This window comes from Staurois parvus, unplaced genomic scaffold (genome assembly GCF_062004578.1).
Source record: "Staurois parvus isolate SC_StPar_1 unplaced genomic scaffold, SC_StPar_1.0 ptg000390l, whole genome shotgun sequence".
In the NCBI taxonomy this organism is placed as follows: Eukaryota; Metazoa; Chordata; class Amphibia; order Anura; family Ranidae; genus Staurois; species Staurois parvus.
Genome location: NW_028318186.1, coordinates 5457284 through 5478281, shown reverse-complemented (window position 1 = coordinate 5478281; position 20998 = coordinate 5457284). Strand labels below are relative to the sequence as shown.

The 20998-nt window shown below is 42.8% G+C and overlaps 1 protein-coding gene across 1 annotated transcript in view; it reads right to left on the bottom strand.

The window, feature by feature from the left end:
• The window catches only part of LOC149455641 (cytochrome P450 2C29-like), a 78608-nt gene that overhangs the window by 52558 nt on the left and 5052 nt on the right, over positions 1 to 20998 (bottom strand). Inside the window, exons 2-3 of the mRNA XM_089686031.1 lie at positions 6139 to 6335; positions 4293 to 4455 (exon numbers count right to left, since the gene is read on the bottom strand). Coding sequence (XP_089542157.1) covers positions 4293 to 4455; positions 6139 to 6321 — 346 coding nt within the window. The 5' untranslated portion in view covers positions 6322 to 6335. The remainder of the gene's footprint in view (positions 1 to 4292; positions 4456 to 6138; positions 6336 to 20998) is intronic.

Here is a 20998-nt window from a genome sequence, read left to right as displayed (position 1 = left end):
GGAGACTTTTTCGGGAGGGGGAGGGGGTGGGGGGCGCAGCTGTAGCTATGGAAACATGTTACATGTTCCACCCTAAAACAGGTGGAACATGTAACATGTTCCCAAAGGTGAACTTATCCTTTAAGTTCTTTGAGGCTATTGTGCAATTTATATAAATTAAAGTTTTTGTGCCTGGAGTTCAGCTTTAAGATGACTTAAAGCTAAAATGTGAAGGCTGAACAATGAGAATTCAGCATTCTCTAGTGTCTAGGGAAGCATTAACCAGTTGCCGACCGCAGATAGCCGAATGACGGCTACACTGCGGCTGGCCAGTTCTGGCGGGGCATCATATGACGTCCTCCCAGAACGCGCTCTCCTGCGCGCCCCCGGGGGCGCACACTCGTCGATTTCCGTGATCGTTGTGTCCTAAGGACACAGCTGATCATGTGATGTGGTAAAGGCCAATCACAGCGGCCTTTTATCACGTGATCAGCCATGTCCAATGACACGCTGATCACAGGGAAATGCAATTGCCGGTTCTCGTCTGCACTTTCCTCACGCTGTGAGATCGTGAGGAAAGTACTGCCGAGAACCGGCAGTTGTTAGAGCAGGGATCAGCACCGATCATCAGAGCACTGATGATCAGTGCCCTGATGATCGGTGCCCAGCAGTGCCACCTACCAGTTCCGCCCACCTGTGCCCAGCAGTGTAACCACCTGTGCCCAGCAGTGCCCACCAGTGCCACCCAGCAGTGTCACACACCTGTGACCAGCAGTGCCATCCAGAAGTGCCACCTATCTGTGCCCAGCAGTGCCACCCACCTGTGCCTTCCTGCATGTGCCCACCAGTGCCACCCACCTGTGCCCACCAGTGCCACCCACCAGTGCCCTTCAGTGCAGCCTAGCAGTGCTGCCATTCAGTGCCACCAGTCAGTGCCCAGCGGTTGTGCCAGTCAGTGCCCAGCAGTTGTGCCAGTCAATGCCTAACAGTCAGGGGTGGACTGACCATTCGAGCACTCTGGCACTGCCCGAGGGCCTGGGGTCAGTAGGGGACCCCATGAAATGCCCCTGGTACCTTTTTTATAGGCTTTTTTGAGTGTGGGTAAGGACACAGGGGCCCCATGATCCCCTATTGCCCGGGGGCCCCATGAGTTGTCAGTCCGCCCCTGCTAACAGTGCCGCCAGTCAATACCTAGCAGTGCCGCCAGTCAGTGCCCAGCAGTGATGCCAGTCACTGCCACCTATCAGTGCTGTCTATCAGTACCCATCATCAGTGCTGCCTATCAGTGCAACCTATCAGTGCCACCTATCCGTGTCACCTCATTAGTGCCGCCTATCAGTGTCATTCAGTGCTGCCTATCAGTGCCCATTAGTGCTGCCTATCAGTGCCCATCAGTGCAGCCTCATCAACGCACATCAGTGAAAGAGAAAAATTACCTGTTTGCAAAATGTTATAACAGAAACTTGTTTTTTTTTCAATTTTTTTGCAATTTTTTTGTTTATAGCGCAAAAAGTAAAACACCCAGTGACGAGTAAATACCACCAAAAGAAAGCTCTATTTGTGAGAAAAAAATTATAAAAATTTCATATGAGTACAATCTTGCATGACCGCACAATTGTCAATCAAATTGCGACAGCGCTGAAAGCTGAAAATTGGCCTGGTAAAGAAGGGGGTTTAAGTGCCCGGAAGGCAAGGGGAGCCAGTTCAGCCATAACATTTATTTGTTGCATTTTTGATACGTTTTATGTTTTTTTTGTCATTAGGCAGATTTAGAACACAAAATGCATCCAAAATGCAGCAAAAACACAGTAAAAGCACAATGCATGCTTATCTGCAGTGTTTTCATTGAAATCTATAGGACCAAAAATGCAACTTTTTGCGTTCAAAAATTCACCTGGTGAAAACACACAGGTGTGAACATGTCCCATAGGAAATCATGTTAAATGGACTGTACTGCATTTCTGCAAAACGCTGCAGAAAACACTTAGGTGTGAACCTAAGGTCAATGAAGGCAGGCAGGATTGGTTCTCCTGTCAGCTGTTCACATTGCTCCCTAATTACAGACCATTGAAAATCGGCTCAGACTAGTATCAAACATCCAACTGTTACTGACCTGTGAGCTTCAATGTGCTTTTTGAGATGGTTTTTTATGTTTTTGATGCATTTTGCATTTTTGTTCTTGTTGCTAGGCAGATTAAAATGCAAAATGCATCAAACATATGTCAAAAACACACAACATTCTTCTCTGCAGCATGCTCCGGGTGAAACGCAGAGATGTGAACATGTCTCATAGGAAATCATGTTAAATGGATTGTAGTGCATTTCTGCAAAATGCAAAACGCTGCAGAAAGTGCTTAGGTGTGAACCTAGGGTAAGACAGAATTCCTGTTATCAATGCATGGAGGGCAGACTGCAGCAGAAACAGGTGGCATGTGTTTCTGTGAAACCTCTCCTAAATCCCCTGCTCCCTCCTGGCACCTGCCGCTCAGCCAATGAGCAGCAGGAGGAGGACACAGCAGCTGCAGTGCACATTGGGACATGTAGTTTTGTGGACAGGTCACTGCACTGTGTAGGATGGCTGTTAAACTACAAATTCCACTAAACTATGGGACAGGAGGAGTTAAGGAAGAATTGTTATGCTGCCTGAGAACATTCAGGGCTTTTGGAACCCAGTGTCTGGAAGAGAGAGGACCTCTGCCTTAGTGCTCTTGGTCCACTGGAAGTTTGGCCAGAGGGGACCTGATTCTGTGATTGAGGGCGTCTGTTGCAGGGGAAATTCCGCCACACCATCAGCACCTGCACCACTGCCACCAGGGTATTGGAGCATTCATCTGCCATGAGTTCCCACCGCTGTTTTTTGGAGGTTTCAGATAGAGGCTGAGGGGGCCCGTTCCACTGTGAATGTCTGCAGCCGTATTCTAGGGACCAGTGAGAGGGCTACCTCCTCATTGCTAACACTGCTAACAGAGAATGAGTTGCTGAGAGCAGGACACCAACTGCACCCTGCACATTCTTCATCTATACCAACTCTACACAGCACCTCTACCAATGCTATACTGCACCCATACCAACCCTATACCACCGTTATACTGAACTGACACTGCTTTGACCCACATCTACTCTTCATTCCTTTACTGCATGCAGGGTCATTAAGTCTGTCGTTAAGTGTACCAATGCTTCTTAAAGGGCCCCAACGATAGCCAGCAGAAGAAACATCTAAAGGACTGTCTCTATCACATATTCTTCTGGAAATTCCCTCTGCCCCCAAATACCCATTCTGGTCTTCTCAAATACTGAGGGTGTTCACCAGACAGTCTTAAGTCTAGTATACCCACCAGTAGTGCCCTCTGGCAGTATACCTCCAGTGGTTTATAGTTCCAGTCTTATTACTGCTCACTGAAGCACTTCAGGTGGCCTTGTTCCTGTTTATGGTGAGCTGGACCGCAAGTGTCACTGTCCTTATTGCTAATTACTCTGTATACTAAAGTCTGTTATTACCATTGCTATTAAATTTTACTATTTTTCTTTGCTTGCCTCATCGCTAACTCTTTGGGTATTAATATATTAAAGTGTTACTATATGCACAACAGTAAAATCAGTCTGTATATGCAGTAAAGCATGCTAGTTATAGTCACTGTGAAACTTAAGGGGTTAATCCTCTGCATTGTGTAAAAAGAATTTTGATTCTGTCTTCTCTGTTCCTCCCCTTCTTCCATGTTACCCATTTCATCTCCAGATAGAAAACAGCCTTGGGGACACTCTGCACATGGTCAGTTTGGTGTGTACTGCTAGAGAGTTTTTTTTCTTTTTCTTGGGAGGGTGCATGTGATCAGCCAAGGGCCAATCAGTGCTGTCCAGACAGAGGGTCAGGGGTTATGCAATCTCATAGGGAAGTGAGAGGAGGATGAAAACTCCTCCTACAAGCTGTAACCAGTGCTCAACTGGACACTGATAGAAGTCACAAGACTGCAATATACTGCTGATGGGAAAAGGTATTTAACAGTTTATATTTACTAAAATAATTTCATTCCCATGTTGTGTGTGCTGTGGGAGATCAGATATAGTGAATGCAGGGTCCTGGGAGACCGGATATAGTGAATGTAGGGTCCTGGGTTTAATAACACTTTAGATTTGCCCTTACTGATTGATTTGGTGCCTGTTTTTTGAAACAGCATTATTGCTGGATACTGGGGTATCAGAGGGATGAAGGTCTTTGAAGAGGTCGAGGCCAGCAACAGAAAGCCTATCTTAACCAGCAGCTCCTTCGGGGGGGGGGTGGGCAGCCATTAATCAAGAAACAAAGAAAGATTTACCGTGATCCTTTTGGAGCTTATAAAACAACGGGCTTTTCGGTCTGTCAGCAAATTCATTTGCGTAGTTGATTAGAGCTTCTTTTACAGCATCATATCCACACAGGATAATCATCTTAGACATCCCTAAATGGAGGGTGTATACTGGACCATACTGCTTGGACAACTGCAAGGACATCAGAGAAAAAGACATGGAGTTAATCAGATGAACTGTCTAGAAATGGCTAACCTACATCAGTCCAAGTAATGGCTATTTTATTTTTTAAGAGCTTCATCAGCACTGTATATGCATCAGTTTTGAGTGTTTATCTTAACTATTGCAGTTTATGCCTAGTTCTTTCATGTCACATTTCATGACATTTCCACAGTTGCAGCATTAGCAAGCAGGTGCAGCACTAACTAGTTGCTGATTGGGTGACTTATAGCCTCTTTGACATGGACGTTTACATAAAATATATAAAAAAATGTGAAAAGGTGGGCTTTTGTTGATAAAAACAGAAACATACTAGGGTTGTGCTACTAAAACTGGAGATTGCAAAATCTGATGCAGATCTGCAAAGAAACCAATCAGGTACCATGTTTTATTGTCAAAGTTTAACTGAACAAGCTGAAGTTAGGAGCTGATTGGCTACCATGTACAGCAGCATCAAATTCTGAGTGAATCACTTTTAGTAAAGCTACCTCACAATGTCTTTTTTGTAATCAGTGATTCAGATCTGCCTATTTATAGTCTTCCTGACTTGGGTGTCCTTTTATGAAACTGAGATCAGCGGCGATCCTGATTATCATTGCTGAGCTCAGATCATTAGTGGTTTAGGAAACAGATGATCAGCTGGATATCAAACCAGCCAGGAATTGGGAGCCACAATCTGCAGTGTGTGCATATGCTAAGTGACGTACAGGACCATCACTTAGCCTGTAGCTGCTGCCCACCCGCAGTATACATACTGCGGGCAGTGAATAACTGGTTAAGTCAAGAATCAGAAGGTGTTTGGATCATATACATAAGAATTTTATGCAACAAACACCAAGGGGTCTATTTTTTTTTTTTTAAATCACTGAATGAATGTCTAAGCATTCATTCAGCCATAATGATTTTCCCCATATTTGTGGGCAGCACAGTGGCTAAATGGTTAGCTCTTCCACCTGGCAGTACTAGGGTTGTTGGTTTGAATGTGAACCACAGTACCGCCTGCCTGGAGTTTGCATGTTCTCCCTGTGTCCGTGTGGGTTTCCTCTGGGTACTCGGGTTTCCTCCCACACTCCAAAGACATGCTAGTAGGTGATTTGGCTCTTGTCTAAATTGTCCCTAGTATTTGTATGTATGAATGTGAGTTAGGGACCTTAGATTGTATGCCCATTGAGGGTTAGGGACTGATGTGAATGTACAATCTATATGTAAAGCGCTGTATAAATTGATGGAACTATATAAGTACCTAAAATAAAATAAATATTTTGTCTAATACTATTTCTTTTGAATGTAAACCTTCTCTAGTGCTCATAATGTGGTATTTTTCCTGAAGTACCCCAATCTTGAAAATACTAAATTATGGTCACTAGATGTAGCTGAGTATCATAGGAAAAAAATCACATTAGACAGGATCAGGGGCAGACTGACCATTTGGAAACTCGGGCACTGCCCGAGGGCCCAGGGTCAGTAGGGGGCCCCATGAGATGCCCCTGGTACCTTTTTCATAGGCTTTTTTGAGTTTGGGCAAGGACACAGGGGCCCCATGATCCCCTATTGCCCGAGGGCCCCATGAGTTGTCAGTCCACTCCTGTACAGGATAAAAGGAAAACATTTAGTATAAATGGACCCCTTAAACCTCAAGAATAAGTAGAATATTACCTCTATAAAGGATTCATATGGTTTCTTCAGGTCCATTAGATGCATACTTCCAATGAGGGGTAAAGGTCTGGGTCCTGGAGGGAAGTTTTTGCTTTTGTGCTCCTTCTGGTATTTGTACACTTTGGCCAAGAAAAGGATGACAACAATGGATACAAGAAATGTTACAGGGTCCATGGAAAGCATGTCTGCAGTAATATCTGGAAAAGAAAAACAAATTAAATATTTACTTTGTACAACAAAACAATAAATATTAAATGATTTGATTCTTTAGTAAGTGTGAAAAATGTGCAAAATATCTGACATAGCAGTTGGGATGGTAATGGGAAGAATGTTTTTTTTTTCACAACTGATACAGTTTCCTATATTATTATAATGAGACATGTTTGTGGTCAAAATAAAAAGTAGAATAATAATAAAAAAATGCTGTGCCTAGGGTGTCTGTTTATAAATCAAATTGCACAGCAAAGCTGCATGTACATTTGTTCTGTACACCACCTATTGTGAGAATGAGGCAAAAGTGAACGTTCTTATGATATTTTCTCTGCTGGTTCTTCAAATATTCTTCAAATATTATGGGCAGTGGTAAAGATAGTTTCAGTCATAATGAACATAGAGCCAACCATGAAAATACTATATTGTGTCCACTAGATGGAACTAAGGATCATAGGAAATACATCCTAGAAGAGTTACAATGTTATCATTTAATGGAAAGAATGGAATGGATGGGGATCTTGTATTAACAATGGGTACATTTATTTACAATTCCTTCCAGCTTTTATTACAAGTTTTACATTGTGTCTCTTCCTACTAGGATATATTTCCTGTGATCCTCAGTTCCATCTAGTTGTCATATGTGGTATTTTAAAGAATCCCTCTTTGAGAAGGAAATACACATGCAATTTTGCTGGCAGAATAACAATGCATGTTTTGTATTATAAATACACCCCAATATCTGTTATGTTTTCACCAGGGTAAGAAAACACTTATGAAGGTATAAAACAATACTCAAATTTATTTTGCAGTATTTATTTATTACAGGTACTTGTACAGCACCATCAATTCACGCAGCGCTTTACATATATATTATACATTCACATGAGTCCCTAACATTCGTGAAACATACAATCTAAGGTCCCTAACTTACTTAGGATCCAATTAACCTACCGACATGTCTTTGGAGTGTTGGAGGAAACCGGAATACCTGGAGGAAATCCACGCAGGCATAGAGAAAAAATGTAAACTCCAGGCAGGTGGTTCCATGGTTAGGATATGAGCCAATGACTCTAGTACTGCCAGGCGGAAGTACTAACCATTTAGACACTGTGCTGCCAATGCTATATTCTCCCTAAAGCTGAACTCCAGGTATGGATTTATTGTAAAGTTTCATTTGTCCAGCTTGTGTCATACCTGATGGACCACTGTGGAAACAGAGAATCACTATAGTGGACACTGATACATGCGTAAGCTACAGAGCCTCGTCATAGCGCTCTGATATTCAAAATTTGTAGAGTTAGGACTACAGAATATCGGGGTGCAGTGACGAGGCTCTGTAGCTTATGCATGTATTTGCAAATGTGTGCTAACTAAACCCCTGTTTTTAATGTATACTGTTAGACAGGCTAATCTGGTTTGTTTGCAGGCTGGTTGGTAAGCTGAGCTGGGAATTCTTCTTTTTTGTTGTTTGACATGCGTCAACCTTCCATGTGCTCCTTGCTGTGAAGGCCAATAATAAAAAAAAAGAATTACCCAAATATGGGGCGGACTGACCATTTGGAAACTCGGGAGCTCCCCGAGGGCCCGGGGTCAGTAGGGGGCCCCATGAGATGCCCCTTGTAACAAGTGTACACACAGTGAAGGACGCAGCGCTCCATTTTGTTAAGAAATCTCCATTTTGTCCCATCATTCTCCCCCTTCCTCCCTGTTCATACACATTGACATATGGCCTGTGTGTTAAAAAGTGTCACAAGCCGACCAGGGCACTGCAGGGAGCCCCAGAGCTATAAAACATTTTTGAGCTGAAGCGCCTGGTTGTCTAAGAGAGCTGTGCAATCTAGCACGTTGTAAAAGATAACACAAGCCTTCCCAGGAGTTCAGAGACATTCCAGAGAAGCACGAACCAGATAACACTTTTAAAATCCATTTTCCCCTATGTCTCATATCTTGGAATATGAGAGACTTACATAAAAACCAGGCATATCTTCAGATTGGCCACAAGGAGACAAACAGTTTGATAGGTCACACTCCCTGACTGGAATACCTAGGAAAGCAGAAAATTACATCTCTGGAACCCTTCAAATATATATTTCATATTTCATATCTGCCCGTTCCACAGGTGTGTCTGCAAATTAATCTACCCGTGGGTGGAATGTCACTTGCGCATAGGGAAAGTTATGAGCCAAAATATGAACTACAAGATTTTGGCTCTAGCTTAGGTCTACGCCCAGACGATCCCTCCCTAAACGGGGTATTGGTCCTTGACTTCAGAGACACCCCCTGCTGGGAAACTACAAAATGGGTTGTCAGGCCTAAGAAAGGGAAGTTGAAGAATTTTAACATCAGAACCACCTGGGGAGACCCGTGCCCTTTCGCTCTGAAACTTGATCTGCTAACCTAGAACTTTGGCAAGTACTTTACTACTCTAACTTCTCTCTGTTATCTCTTTGCTGTTCTGTTGTTCTCTGTATATTTATATATATATTGGTTACATCTTTTTTCTGTAAATATTTTTATTGCACCCTTTTGACCTTTTAGTAATAAATCTTTCCTTCTGAAAGTGTTGAACTGTTTCTATAGCTCTTTATTGCAACCTACAAATTCCTGCCTCTAAAAAGAGCACTACTGTGTTTGTTTAGCCCTCTGTATAACTGGCCTGCGGTGACCGTGTTGTACAGATGATTATCTCAACCATTATAGTGTTATAGCAGATACCGCCGAATTTCCTCTTTCTCTGTACAAAAAGGAGGTGGTGGCAGTGTGAAGGGTTAATTGCGTAATTAACCTGACCCAATAACAATCACTCTCGGGCTGCCGGTACATCGATTGTGGTCCAATTAGCTGGAAAATCGTTGTGCAGGGTGCAGCTGGGCATGGCATTGTTACGCACGTGAAATTGTGGTTTTAGATTGGCTAGTCCTTCAGTCACAGGTTTGGTGAGGAGGTCAGGGGTCTGACGCCGCGATCATCACTCCCCTGGTACCTTTTTCATAGGCTTTTTTGAGTTTGGGCAAGGACACAGGAGCCCCATGATCCCGTATTGCCCGGGGGCCCCATGAGTTTTCAGTCCGCCCATGTGTACAACCTTATACAAAGTAGATTCTAGTGTCATTACGTAACTGCTGTACCTAAAAACAGACTATTATCAATAGAATGCCAAGCTGGTTGGGAGAATAAAGGGCAATTACAGTCTCTTAAAGCGTGAAACAGTTATAGCAACAACATTTTTATGCCAAGTCCTCATGCACACTGGATGTTTTTACAGCTGCTGTTTTTGGCTTTTGATGGTTTTTTCTACAGCCAGTAAACCCCCCAGCATATTATCCTATGTGCCCATGCACATAGACTGTAATCAGGGGCGGACCGACCATTCGAGCACTCGGGCACTGCCCATGGGCCCGAGGTCAGTAGAGGGCCCCATAAAATGCCCCTGGTACCTTTTGTAGGCTATTTTGGGTGTGTTTTGAGTGTGGGCAAGGACACAGGGGCCCCATGATCCCCAATTGCCCGGGGGCCCCATGAGCTTTCAGTCCGCCCCTGACTGTAATCAACGTTTTTTGGCTGGAAAAAAACCCCAGGACTAGTGGGTTCCTAGAGTTTTTTAGCTGTAAAAACGCTCTAACGCTTGAAAAATGCAGAAAAACACCGCAAACCAGTGTTTTTGGATTTTGTATTTACCAAAAAAAAAAAGTGGGAAAACGCAGCAGAATACCAATGGAAAAACGCTAAAAAAAGCTGAAAAACTCACGTTAGAACGTGACTTTACACAGCTAACATTACCAGCGTTATCAAAACGTCCTGTGTGCATGAGGAGTTAAAACAAAAAAGGTAGTAAAGTGAGAAAAGAAGAATAAAGTAAGAAAAAAATATTCCTGGTCCCTTGGCCCTCCAATCAAGGCACTTAACACAGATATCCTAATAGAATAGTTCTAGACATAAAATTCCACACTAATGCGGGTCCCTCTTGGGATGCCATAATTCCCATACTTTGTTGAAATATAAAACCAAAAATAAAATGAATAAAACCTTTGCACACACTTGTGTATTGCTTTGCATGAGAAAACAAAAACAACCAATATAAATCGAGCTGCTGCACGATTCAATAAGGCCTGGTTCACACCTACTGTATGTGAATTCCAAACTGCTGCTGTAAAAAAGTCCCTGACCCTATCCAAAAAAGCAGCGACTAAAAACAAATAGATGTGAACATGTCACATAGGAAACCATGTTAAATGGACTGTAGTGAGTTTCTGAAAAATGCAAAAAACACTACGGCTCCATTCACATCTGAACATAGTATTTTTGTGCATGTGTTTTTTGCACGTTTTGTCGTGCATTTTTCTGCACATTTGCAAATGTTTGTGCATGATTTGTTCAGGAGTTTTCAGTTCTGGCGTTTTTGTATTAGCCAATAGAGAAAATTTAATATGTGACATTAATTGTTGTCATGTATTGCCATGCCAGAAAAACACTCTTGTGAAAAAGCACAATTTGCGTGTTTCGATGTACTTCTATGGGAATAAAAATGCAGAATTGCATTCCCACTTACATCATACTCCACAGAGTTCTTCTTTATATCACTGTTCACAGTGTTCCCTTTTACGTCAGAGTGCAGAGTTCCCCTTTGTACTGTAAAGGGTATCCCTGCAGACTCTGATGTAAGGGGGAAGTCTGTGTTGGGTTATATTAACCTGACCTTCATTTACAGTAAATGGAGAAATTCGTTTTTTGCAATTTTTAATCCTTAAATAAATTGCTAACTGCACTAGCTATGTTTGTAACTTGAATTTTAAAAAAAAAAACCCTCTATTGCTGCCAAACCTAATATGATAAAGTAAGAGTGGCTGCAAACACCAAATTGTGTTCACACAACACTAAAAAATATTTGAATAAATAAACTATTTATTTATGCATATATTTTGTAGCTTGAATATTGATATTTGGACTCTGTCAGTATATTTCATGATTAGTGCCAACCAAAAAATATTGGTGCTGTCAGTAAATTCTTTGGCATCTGGCCATTAAATTTCACTTTGGGAGGTTGGCAATACTGGTTGAAAGACATGTATAGGACTATTCTATTGACCAATAGAAATGTAAATTAAAGTGATTGTAAGATTTTTTTTTTTTTATTAAAATAAGGCATCCTTACCTGCTCCGTGCACTGATTTTGCAATAATTTTGTACAGAGCAGCCACGATCCTCCTTTTCTTGGCTCTTCTACCCCATTCCTTCTATCACATTCCTCCCCTTCCCCGGCTGAGTGTCTTCACACCAAGCCACTTGCTATGAGGGCACTCATGCATGCTTTCTCCCAAGCCCTGCTTTGTTTGTCCATAAGACACACAGAACGAGGCTTGGTCCTGTCCCAGCTCTGAGTCACTGGCTCTGATTGTAAGCAGCGGGATCCAATTGCTCTGCTGTAACTGAGCCCATGAGGAGCAAGAGAGCTGAGAGAGCCTTCTTCTCTCTTATGCACACTGCTGGATCAAGATTGGGCATATGTATGTATGTATGTATTTAGAGAAGGCTGCGGGGGAAGCTGTATGCAGGAAACAACTTCTACCTGTACAACCATTTTAATCCATCTACTCAGTTATTTTCTCAAAGAGACAGTCCATATTTTCTGTGTGTTGTCTTTGCTCTTTGTTGAATAATTATTTCAGGTTATGCCTATGGAAATAGCCCAGAGTAACAAACGACAAAGGGATTTAAACATCTTTTGCTGCATATAGTATGTAGAGTTCTTATAGGCTGATGAGTCTGTAGGTACCTTGTATTGGTATGAAATACTCACACACAGTAATGGGGTGTAGATGTTTTTAGGTAAATGTACAACACTGACAATTGTTCTTTAGCAATGCTATATGCAATCCACAAGGTATACAGTCTCAGTTTTTTATAGGAGATATTATTGGAGGACAAATTCCATTTTCAGGGGTAGTGTTCCTTCTTCAAATAGGCTAAAGATGTTTTGGCAGTCTGTACCAGCTTCATGCCTACACAATGTATATGGTGAAGAACAGGGGCGGACTGACAACTCATGGGGCCCCTGGGCAATAGGGGATCATGGGGCCCCTGTGTCCTTGCCCAAACTTAAAAAAGCCTATGAAAAAGGTACCAGGGGCATCTCATGGGGCCCCTTACTGACCCCAGGCCCTCGGGCAGTGCCCAAGTTTCCAAATGGTCAGTCCGTCCCTGGTGAAGAAAGAGCCTTCCCTGAGCTATCCCTCCTTGTCCTGATACTATGCTAAAGTGGGTTCCTCTCCCTACCACACTCTCACCAGAAGCACACCAAAATGATATGGGGTCCCTTGTTTAAAAGGTTCCCTCACACAAGATGACTGCAAAACTCTCAGAGTTTAGTGCCCAATCAAGCTACTTCCCTCTCTCAAGACACTAAGAAAGCTTTAAGCCAGTGGTCTCCAAACTGCGGCCCGGGGGCCAGATGCTGCCCTTTGCTTGCCTGAATCCAGCCCTTGGGGTACTATTCATCCCACTGATACGAGACACTATTTAGCCCACTGACACCAACAATATGGCATCATTTCTGCCACCAACATCAACAATGGTGTGCTATTTCTCCCATTGACAATGACATTGTGGCACTGTTCTATCCTAAATACCAAAGATGGGGCACTATTTACTCCCACTGATGCCAAAAAAAATTATATTCCCTCCTGGCCACAGTCCAGCCCCCCTAAAGTCTGAAGGACAGTTAACTGGCCCTTTGTTTTAGGAAGTTTGGAGACCCCTGCTCTATGGAACCTATTTCCTATTAGACATCTCTTCCCGTGTAATCATGGCAGAGAGATATCTACATTTAGGGAAAACTTAACTGCACTTGCCTATAATCTATTTGCTGTTATCCTTGGTTCAGAAATATTTTATTATTTTATTTTATTTATTACAGGTACTTATATAGCGCTGTCAATGTATGCAGCGCTTTACATACATATATATTGTATATTCACATCAGTCCCTAACCCTCAAGGGGCGTACAAACTAAGGTCCCTAACTCCCATTCACACATACACATACTGGGGACAATTTAGACAGGATCCAATTAACCTACTAGCATGTCTTTGGAGTGTGGGAGGAAACTGGAGTACCCAGAGGAAACCCACGCAGACACAGAGAGAACATGCAAACTCCAGGCAGGTGGTTCTGTGGTTTAGATTTGAACCAATGACCCTAGTACTGCCAGGTGGAAGTGCTAACCATTGAGCCATACATTTAGAAATACAGCCTTTTTGCCTTATTCAAGTTTACTTTTACTTGATTATGAAAACCTAAACTTAGAGCATATAAGTCCCACCAACCTCATATCCTATACACACTTAATGTATATGTAACCAGTTAAAGTGATAGTAAACTGCCACTGGACACTTGTTCCTACAGGTAATCTTATAATAAAACTTACCTGTAGGTACAAGGAATATCACCTATACATGCACTGTTTAGGAGATATTCAGTATCCCTGCAGCTGATGATGTCACTGGTGCATGCGCTCTGAAGGAACAGCACACCCATGCCATTCCTTCAGAGCTCTCTGCTGAGGCCAAGACTCCCGCGCACATGTGTGCGAGTGATGTTATCGTGGGTTGGCCAATCGAGCGGCCAGAGCCTGCGAACCCAGAAGGAGGACCGGGTGAAGATGTAAGCCCTGTCAGTGGTGACAACATGCCGCTGGAAGGCTTTGTTCTAAGGTAAGTATTTCATACTGTGCTAATATACGATGCATACTAGCACATTATGCCATTATTTTGCAGGGTTATTTTATTGTTTTTTTTTGCTAGGATTTCTTAACTTAAGGACAAAAAAATCATTAAATTACATCTTATCAGTCCTTAGATATGGTGGCTGCATTTTTTTTCATTTTTCAGGTTGAAAACATTTTCTGCAGTAAACTTCCCTTTTGATCTTTCTAGAAATGTAGCGTCCTCACTTTCTGCGAGCTGAACTGAAAGTACAAATAATGGTTTGTATGTTTGAAGTCAAACCTGGGCGACATCTATACCTGTCTACATCCATACAGTTGAGTGAATGAGCATAGCCACCCAAGGACACAGAGTTTGTTTTTCAAAGGATTGCCAAGGAAAAATTAAGGAAAGAAGCCTGAAAACAAAAAACTATTGCAGTTGCTACATCTGGGAAGCTGTAATGTATTACATTTTTATTTGTATGCTTAGATATGCCTTAAAGACTGAAGGAAGGATTTACTTAAGAAAAGTCCCCCTAGACTTTTATTTTTTATGTTTAGTATCTCCCTGTGCCTGCGTGGGTTTCCTCCGGGTACTCCGCTTTCCTCCCACACTCCAAAGACATGCTGGTAGGTTAATTGGCTCCTGTCTAAATTGTCCCTAGTATGTGTATGTATGAATGTAAGTTAGGGACCTTAGATTGTACACCCCTTGAGGGTTAGAGACTGATGTGAATGTACAATATATATGTAAAGTGCTGCGTAAATTGACGGTGCTATATAAGTACCTGAAATAAATAAATAAATATTCTTGTTTTTAGAGTGACCATGCTCCGCCCACACGGCCACATCAATCATTCACGGACTTCCGTGAATTAATGAACTGCAAATCCCGAAAGCCTTAGCAGTTGTCAGCTTGTAGTTTTCAATGAACTACCACGGTGCTGTGGAGCACCGTGGTAGTTCATTGAAGCTTCCTGTCAGTATATCTGCTTGATGTCCCGTATGCAAGAAGATATTCAGACAGGTCTGCAGGAGACCTGCATGGCATAAGCGATCTATTGACTGCTGCTGCAATACTTTTCAGGCTTCTTTGGACGAAAATAACAAATGCACATTTTTTTACTTGCAAAAAAATATTCAGTTATTATTTTTGTCCAAAAGGTGAATTTATCCTTTAATTCTAAGCTTTCAAAGCATGTAATTGAAAACATAAAATCACAGGACTTGCAATTTAACTTCACCTGTTTTGAATCCCTATATTGAAGTATAGGATTATAAACAGTTTCAGTGCCTTCACTTTGGTAATAAACTCAGGTAACCTTTTCTAAAGCCAGAAAACTCCTGTCATTTCTGTCAGTAAAAAAACTCACTTGACCTTTGTTATACTGTTTGTAATTGTAGAACAAGATAACCAGAAAAACTTCTCTGACCTCTTCTCTGTACTTCCTGATCATTTATTAATGCAGTAGACTAGGGTGAAGAGTAGACCGTAGATGGTGCTAGATACATGCCTGTCAGTGTTGTTTTCCTGTTCCATATGTGTAGAAAAATTGCACTTAGACACCAGATATATGAAGAGCAAATTTCCAGGTAGATGGAAGTATGCCCCTAATAAAGAAAACCATAAAACTTTTTAAATTTATATAAACCCTTCTTCCCACACCACTGAATCAATAGCCAAATAAATTTCTTCTGAAACTGACATTTTGGTGACTGTTAATCTCCCATGTCCCCCACAGCTCGCTGGGACAACAGATTTATTTTTTTTTTTTTTCGGAAAGACAAGATGATCCACTTTTTTGTATAAAAGACCAAAGAAACAGGCTGATACGGACACAGCGGGGAAGATGATGGTTGATGCATTTTGGGCTTAGCAATTCATGGATGCGGACCAATCATTTGTCCATTAAGAACAGCTGTATGAAGTTTATGTAAGTGTATTTTGTGTCTGGGTCCAGTAGGTTATGAGTAAGTGCTAGTAGTGCGAAATGCGTCAACCATCATCTCCCTCACTGTGTCTGTAATAGCCTGTGTCTTTGGTCTTTAATGCAATAAAGTGGATCTTCTTGTCTTTCCTAAGTGCAGTCTGTGAGCTGGGCTGGCACTCATTTGGAAGGTGTTTGTGGGGTTTATCACAGGGAGCCTACCTGGAGCAACGTCTTTTGGCTATAGAAATGTTTCTTTTCCCTAGGGAAGGTGTTCCAGATCTAACGCTGCCCGATCAAAGGGTCAAAGAGTGTGCTGTAGGTGTGCAGGGATATTTTATTATGCCCTACAGACACATCTTTAATGACCGCTATCCTGTGTACATCTGTATTTCCATATGATAAGGTTTTACAATTTGAAAACCAACATATTGTTTAGCAGAATTACATTACAATTACTTAGATACCAAATATGATATAGATCTGATGTATAGCACTTGTTAGAGGTCTAATGTATGTTATTATCCTTCCGGACCTCAAAATATACTGTAGGTGTCTTTGGAGTTTAGATGGATGGTCTATTCCTCTACCTTAGTGTAGACACTTTATAGGAAGGCAACTTCATTATTGTAGGAATTGTGGAATATGAATTGAAGTTGAGAGTTTGAGATGTATTAATTCTAGATTAACCGCTTGCCGCCCTGCCACTGTGTATATACGTGTGCAGGGCGGCAGTGGAACGCAAAACCACGTTTTAAAACGGGTTCCGCGCTCCCGACACTTTCGCCGGCAGGGGGCGCGCGCGCGCGCTCCCGCCGACCCGCGGGTGACACTATTTGATCCAGGAGGGATCAATCATTAGATTTCAGCCAGTGATTTCTGGCTGAAATCACATGATCGGTCCCTGTCCTATCCTGTCCTGTGTTGACATACACAGGGCAGGATATGATGTCATTCTTCTCTGCCTGGACACATTCCGTTCCAGACAGAGAAGAAGACATCCAAAAAGTGAGTACACAAGCACTACACTACAGTTAGAACACTCTAGGACACATTTAACCCCCTGATCGCCCCCCCCCTCCAGTTAACCCTTCACTGCCCTGTCACCAGTGTTACTGATCAGTGAAGCGATTTTTACTGATCAGTGTCGCTGGCGACTTCCGATAGAGTTAGCGCCCCTCCCAGATAGCGCCAGATTGCCCGCCAGTACACCAGTAATCCCGTTTAACCCCTTGATCGCCCCCCCCTCCAGTTAAACCCTTCACTGCCTGTCACCCAGTGTCACTGATCAGTGAACCAATTTTTACTGATCACTGTATCAGTGTCGCTGGCGACTTCCGATAGAGTTAGCGCCCCTCCCAGATAGCGCCAGATTTCCCGCCAGTACACCAGTAATCCCGTTTAACCCCTTGATCGCCCCCCCTCCAGTTAACCCCTTCACTGCCCTGTCACCCAGTGTCACTGATCAGTGAACCAATTTTTACTGACCACTGTATCAGTGTTGCTGGCGACTTCCGATAGAGTTAGCGCCCCTCCCAGATAGCGCCAGTTTGCCCGCCAGTACACCAGTAATCCCGTTTAACCCCTTGATCGCCCCCCCCTCCAGTTAACCCCTTCACTGCCCTGTCACCCAGTGTCACTGATCAGTGAACCAATTTTTACAGATCAGTGTCGCTGGCGACTTCCGATAGAGTTAGCGCCCCTCCCAGATAGCGCCAGATTGCCCGCCAGTACACCAGTAATCCCGTTTAACCCCTTGATCGCCCCCCCCTCCAGTTAAACCCTTCACTGCCTGTCACCCAGTGTCACTGATCAGTGAACCAATTTTTACTGATCACTGTATCAGTGTCGCTGGCGACTTCCGATAGAGTTAGCGCCCCTCCCAGATAGCGCCAGATTGCCCGCCAGTACACCAGTAATCCCGTTTAACCCCTTGATCGCCCCCCCCCTCCAGTTAACTCCTTCACTGCCCTGTCACCCAGTGTCACTGATCAGTGAACCAATTTTTACTGATCACTGTATCAGTGTCGCTGGCGACTTCCGATAGAGTTAGCGCCCCTCCCAGATAGCGCCAGCTTGCCCGCCAGTACACCAGTAATCCCGTTTAACCCCTTGATTGCCCCCCCAGTTAACCCCTTCACTGCCCTGTCACCAGTGTCACTGATCAGTGAACCAATTTTTACTGATCACTGTATCAGTGTCGCTGGCGACTTCCGATAGTGTTAGCGCCCCTCCCAGATAGGGCCAGTTTGCCCGCCAGCACACCAGTAATCCCGTTTAACCCCTTGATCACCCCCCCCCCAGTTAACCCCTTCACTGCCCTGTCACCAGTGTCACTGATCAGTGAACCAATTTTTACTGATCACTGTATCAGTGTCGCTGGCGACTTCCGATAGTGTTAGCGCCCCTCCCAGATAGCGCCAGATTGCCCGCCAGTACACCAGTAATCCCGTTTAACCCCTTGATCACCCCCCCCTCCAGTTAACTTCTTCACTGCCCTGTCACCAGTGTCACTGATCAGTGAACCAATTTTTACTGATCACTGTATCAGTGTCGCTGGCGACTTCCGATAGTGTTAGCGCCCCTCCCAGATAGTGCCAGTTTGCCCGCTAGTGCACCAGAAATCCCATTTAACCCCTTGATCGCCCCCCCCCCAGTTAACCCCTTCACTGCCCTGTCACCAGTGTCATTGATTACAGTGAACAGATTTTTACTGATCACTGTATTAGTGTCACTGGTGACTTCCGATAGTGTTAGCGCCCCTCCTAGATAGCGCCAGTTTGCCCGCTAATGCACGGGATTTTTTTTACCAAAAACATGTAGCAGAATACATTTTGGCTTAAATTTATGACTAACTTTGAGTTTACGATATATTTTTTATAGCTGAAAGTAGAAAATATTGTTTTTTTTCAAAATTTTTGTGGTTTTTTTGTTTATAGCGCAAAAAATAAAAAGCGCACAGGTGATCAAATACCACCAAAAGAAAGCTCTATTTGTGTGAAAAAAAGGACGTAATTTTCGTTTGGGTGCAGCATTGCATGACCGCGCAATTATCATTTGAGTTAGTGCAGCGCTGTATAGCAAAAAAAGGCATAAATTACAGTATCTATACCATAGTTTGTAGACGCTATAACTTTCACACAAAGCAATCAATATACACTTATTGGGATTTTTTTTACCAAAAACATGTAGCAGAATACATTTTGGCTTAAATTTATGACTAACTTTGAGTTTACGATATATTTTTTATAGCTGAAATTAGAAAATTTTGTTTTTTTTCTAAATTTTCGTGGTTTTTTTGTTTATAGCGCAAAAAATAAAAAGCGCACAGGTGATCAAATACCACCAAAAGAAAGCTCTATTTGTGTGAAAAAAAGGACGTAAATTTTGTTTGGGTACAGCATTGCATGACCGCGCAATTATCATTTGAATTAGTGCAGCGCCAAACAGCAAAAAAAGGCCTGGCCATTAAGGGGGGTAAATCCTCTGGGGCTCAAGTGGTTAATATAGGTCACTATGCCCCATTCTCAAAGATATGTATTCTTTAAACTGCTCATCAGACTGTGTATTACTTGACCATTTATAAAATAAGTCCATCAGAGGTTCTTTGAAGACCCTGGCTAAGTAAGTTTTATGATGCTCTGCCTCTTTGTAGGCTGCAATGTTGAATGTCAAATGTGCCACTCCACTGACTCCCTAGCTTAGACATGACAAGGGTAGAATATATGCCTTCCAACCTAAACCTGGCCTGCTAGTCCATACCCTCCACCAACCCAGATATACAAAATAACACAAACCAGGTTTTGGAGTCAAATGGCCAAAGCAGCCTTTTATTAACCAATAAAATATTTCAATATAAATAACATAACATTCCTAAAATAGAAACAGAGGAAAAAATGTGGTAGTCTTTTGAGGGGAACAAACCCATCTTATCTTTTGCGGAAAACTTTTCTTAAACTTAGGCCCCCAGCTGCAACCCACTGACTCGGGGACAATCCTACTTATCCCCAGCTGCAACACTCCAGCTCAGAGATAACCCTACTTATTCGCAGGGACCACCATTTTACCTATTCCGAGTTAAGCCCTTGTTAACAGGAATGTACCGAGGTCCCCATACAAACGATGGGTCCCGAACCATTCTACATGCAGATTTCTTTCCTCCTCCAAAGACCAACCACCGCCAAGGGTGCCTTGACAATATGAGCCCAAGAATGAAGGGGAGGGAGGGTGGGAAGCATCTCCTTCTTCAAAAATTCCCGACTGGACTTCCTGCGGATCGGACTCTCCCCTACCTTCCTGTGACCCCTCCTAGCAAAAACCCTCCAATCAGGTAAGCCAGAACTATTCCAACTTCCTACACTTCTCTAATCATATTAGGTTGTCCCACTATTCACCCACCGTCCTGTCATCACTGCACTTATTCTTTTATTTTTTGCTCTGGGCCTACCTTGAAATTTAAAGTTGAACTAAAGGCAAATCATCCTAATTTTGGGTATATTGCAGGAGGGTTATAACCCCTGTAAATTTTTTTTTCTCATCTATGTCACTTTGGAGAGATTTCCCTACACTGCCTGTCCTATACCCACATCAAAAAGTGATAGGAAATTCCTCTAAAATTAAGGAATCCCGGATTGTTACCAGAGTCACCAGAACTAGGGTCTTTATTGGAAGATTTTCCCTTTATTAATGTTCTGATGTCATACCAAAATTTGGATTTTCTTTCACTTTCACTATTGGTGTAAGGGCCAGTTTGCACCATGTCCACATCTTATTCACACAGGAGCGCGCTCTGTATTCCTGTGCAGTTCACGTGCGGTTATGTGAGGTGTGATTTCAGCCCATTCATTTTGGGAGGGCTGAAACTGCACCTCACCGCACCTAAAATAGTGCATGCACTACTTTTTAATATGCACTGCAAATGGATCACATGGTACAAAAGTACCATTTGATCCAGTGTGTCTAAACGCACTGTGTTTGTGATCTGAATTTGGGGTATCATTAACTTTTTATTGACATC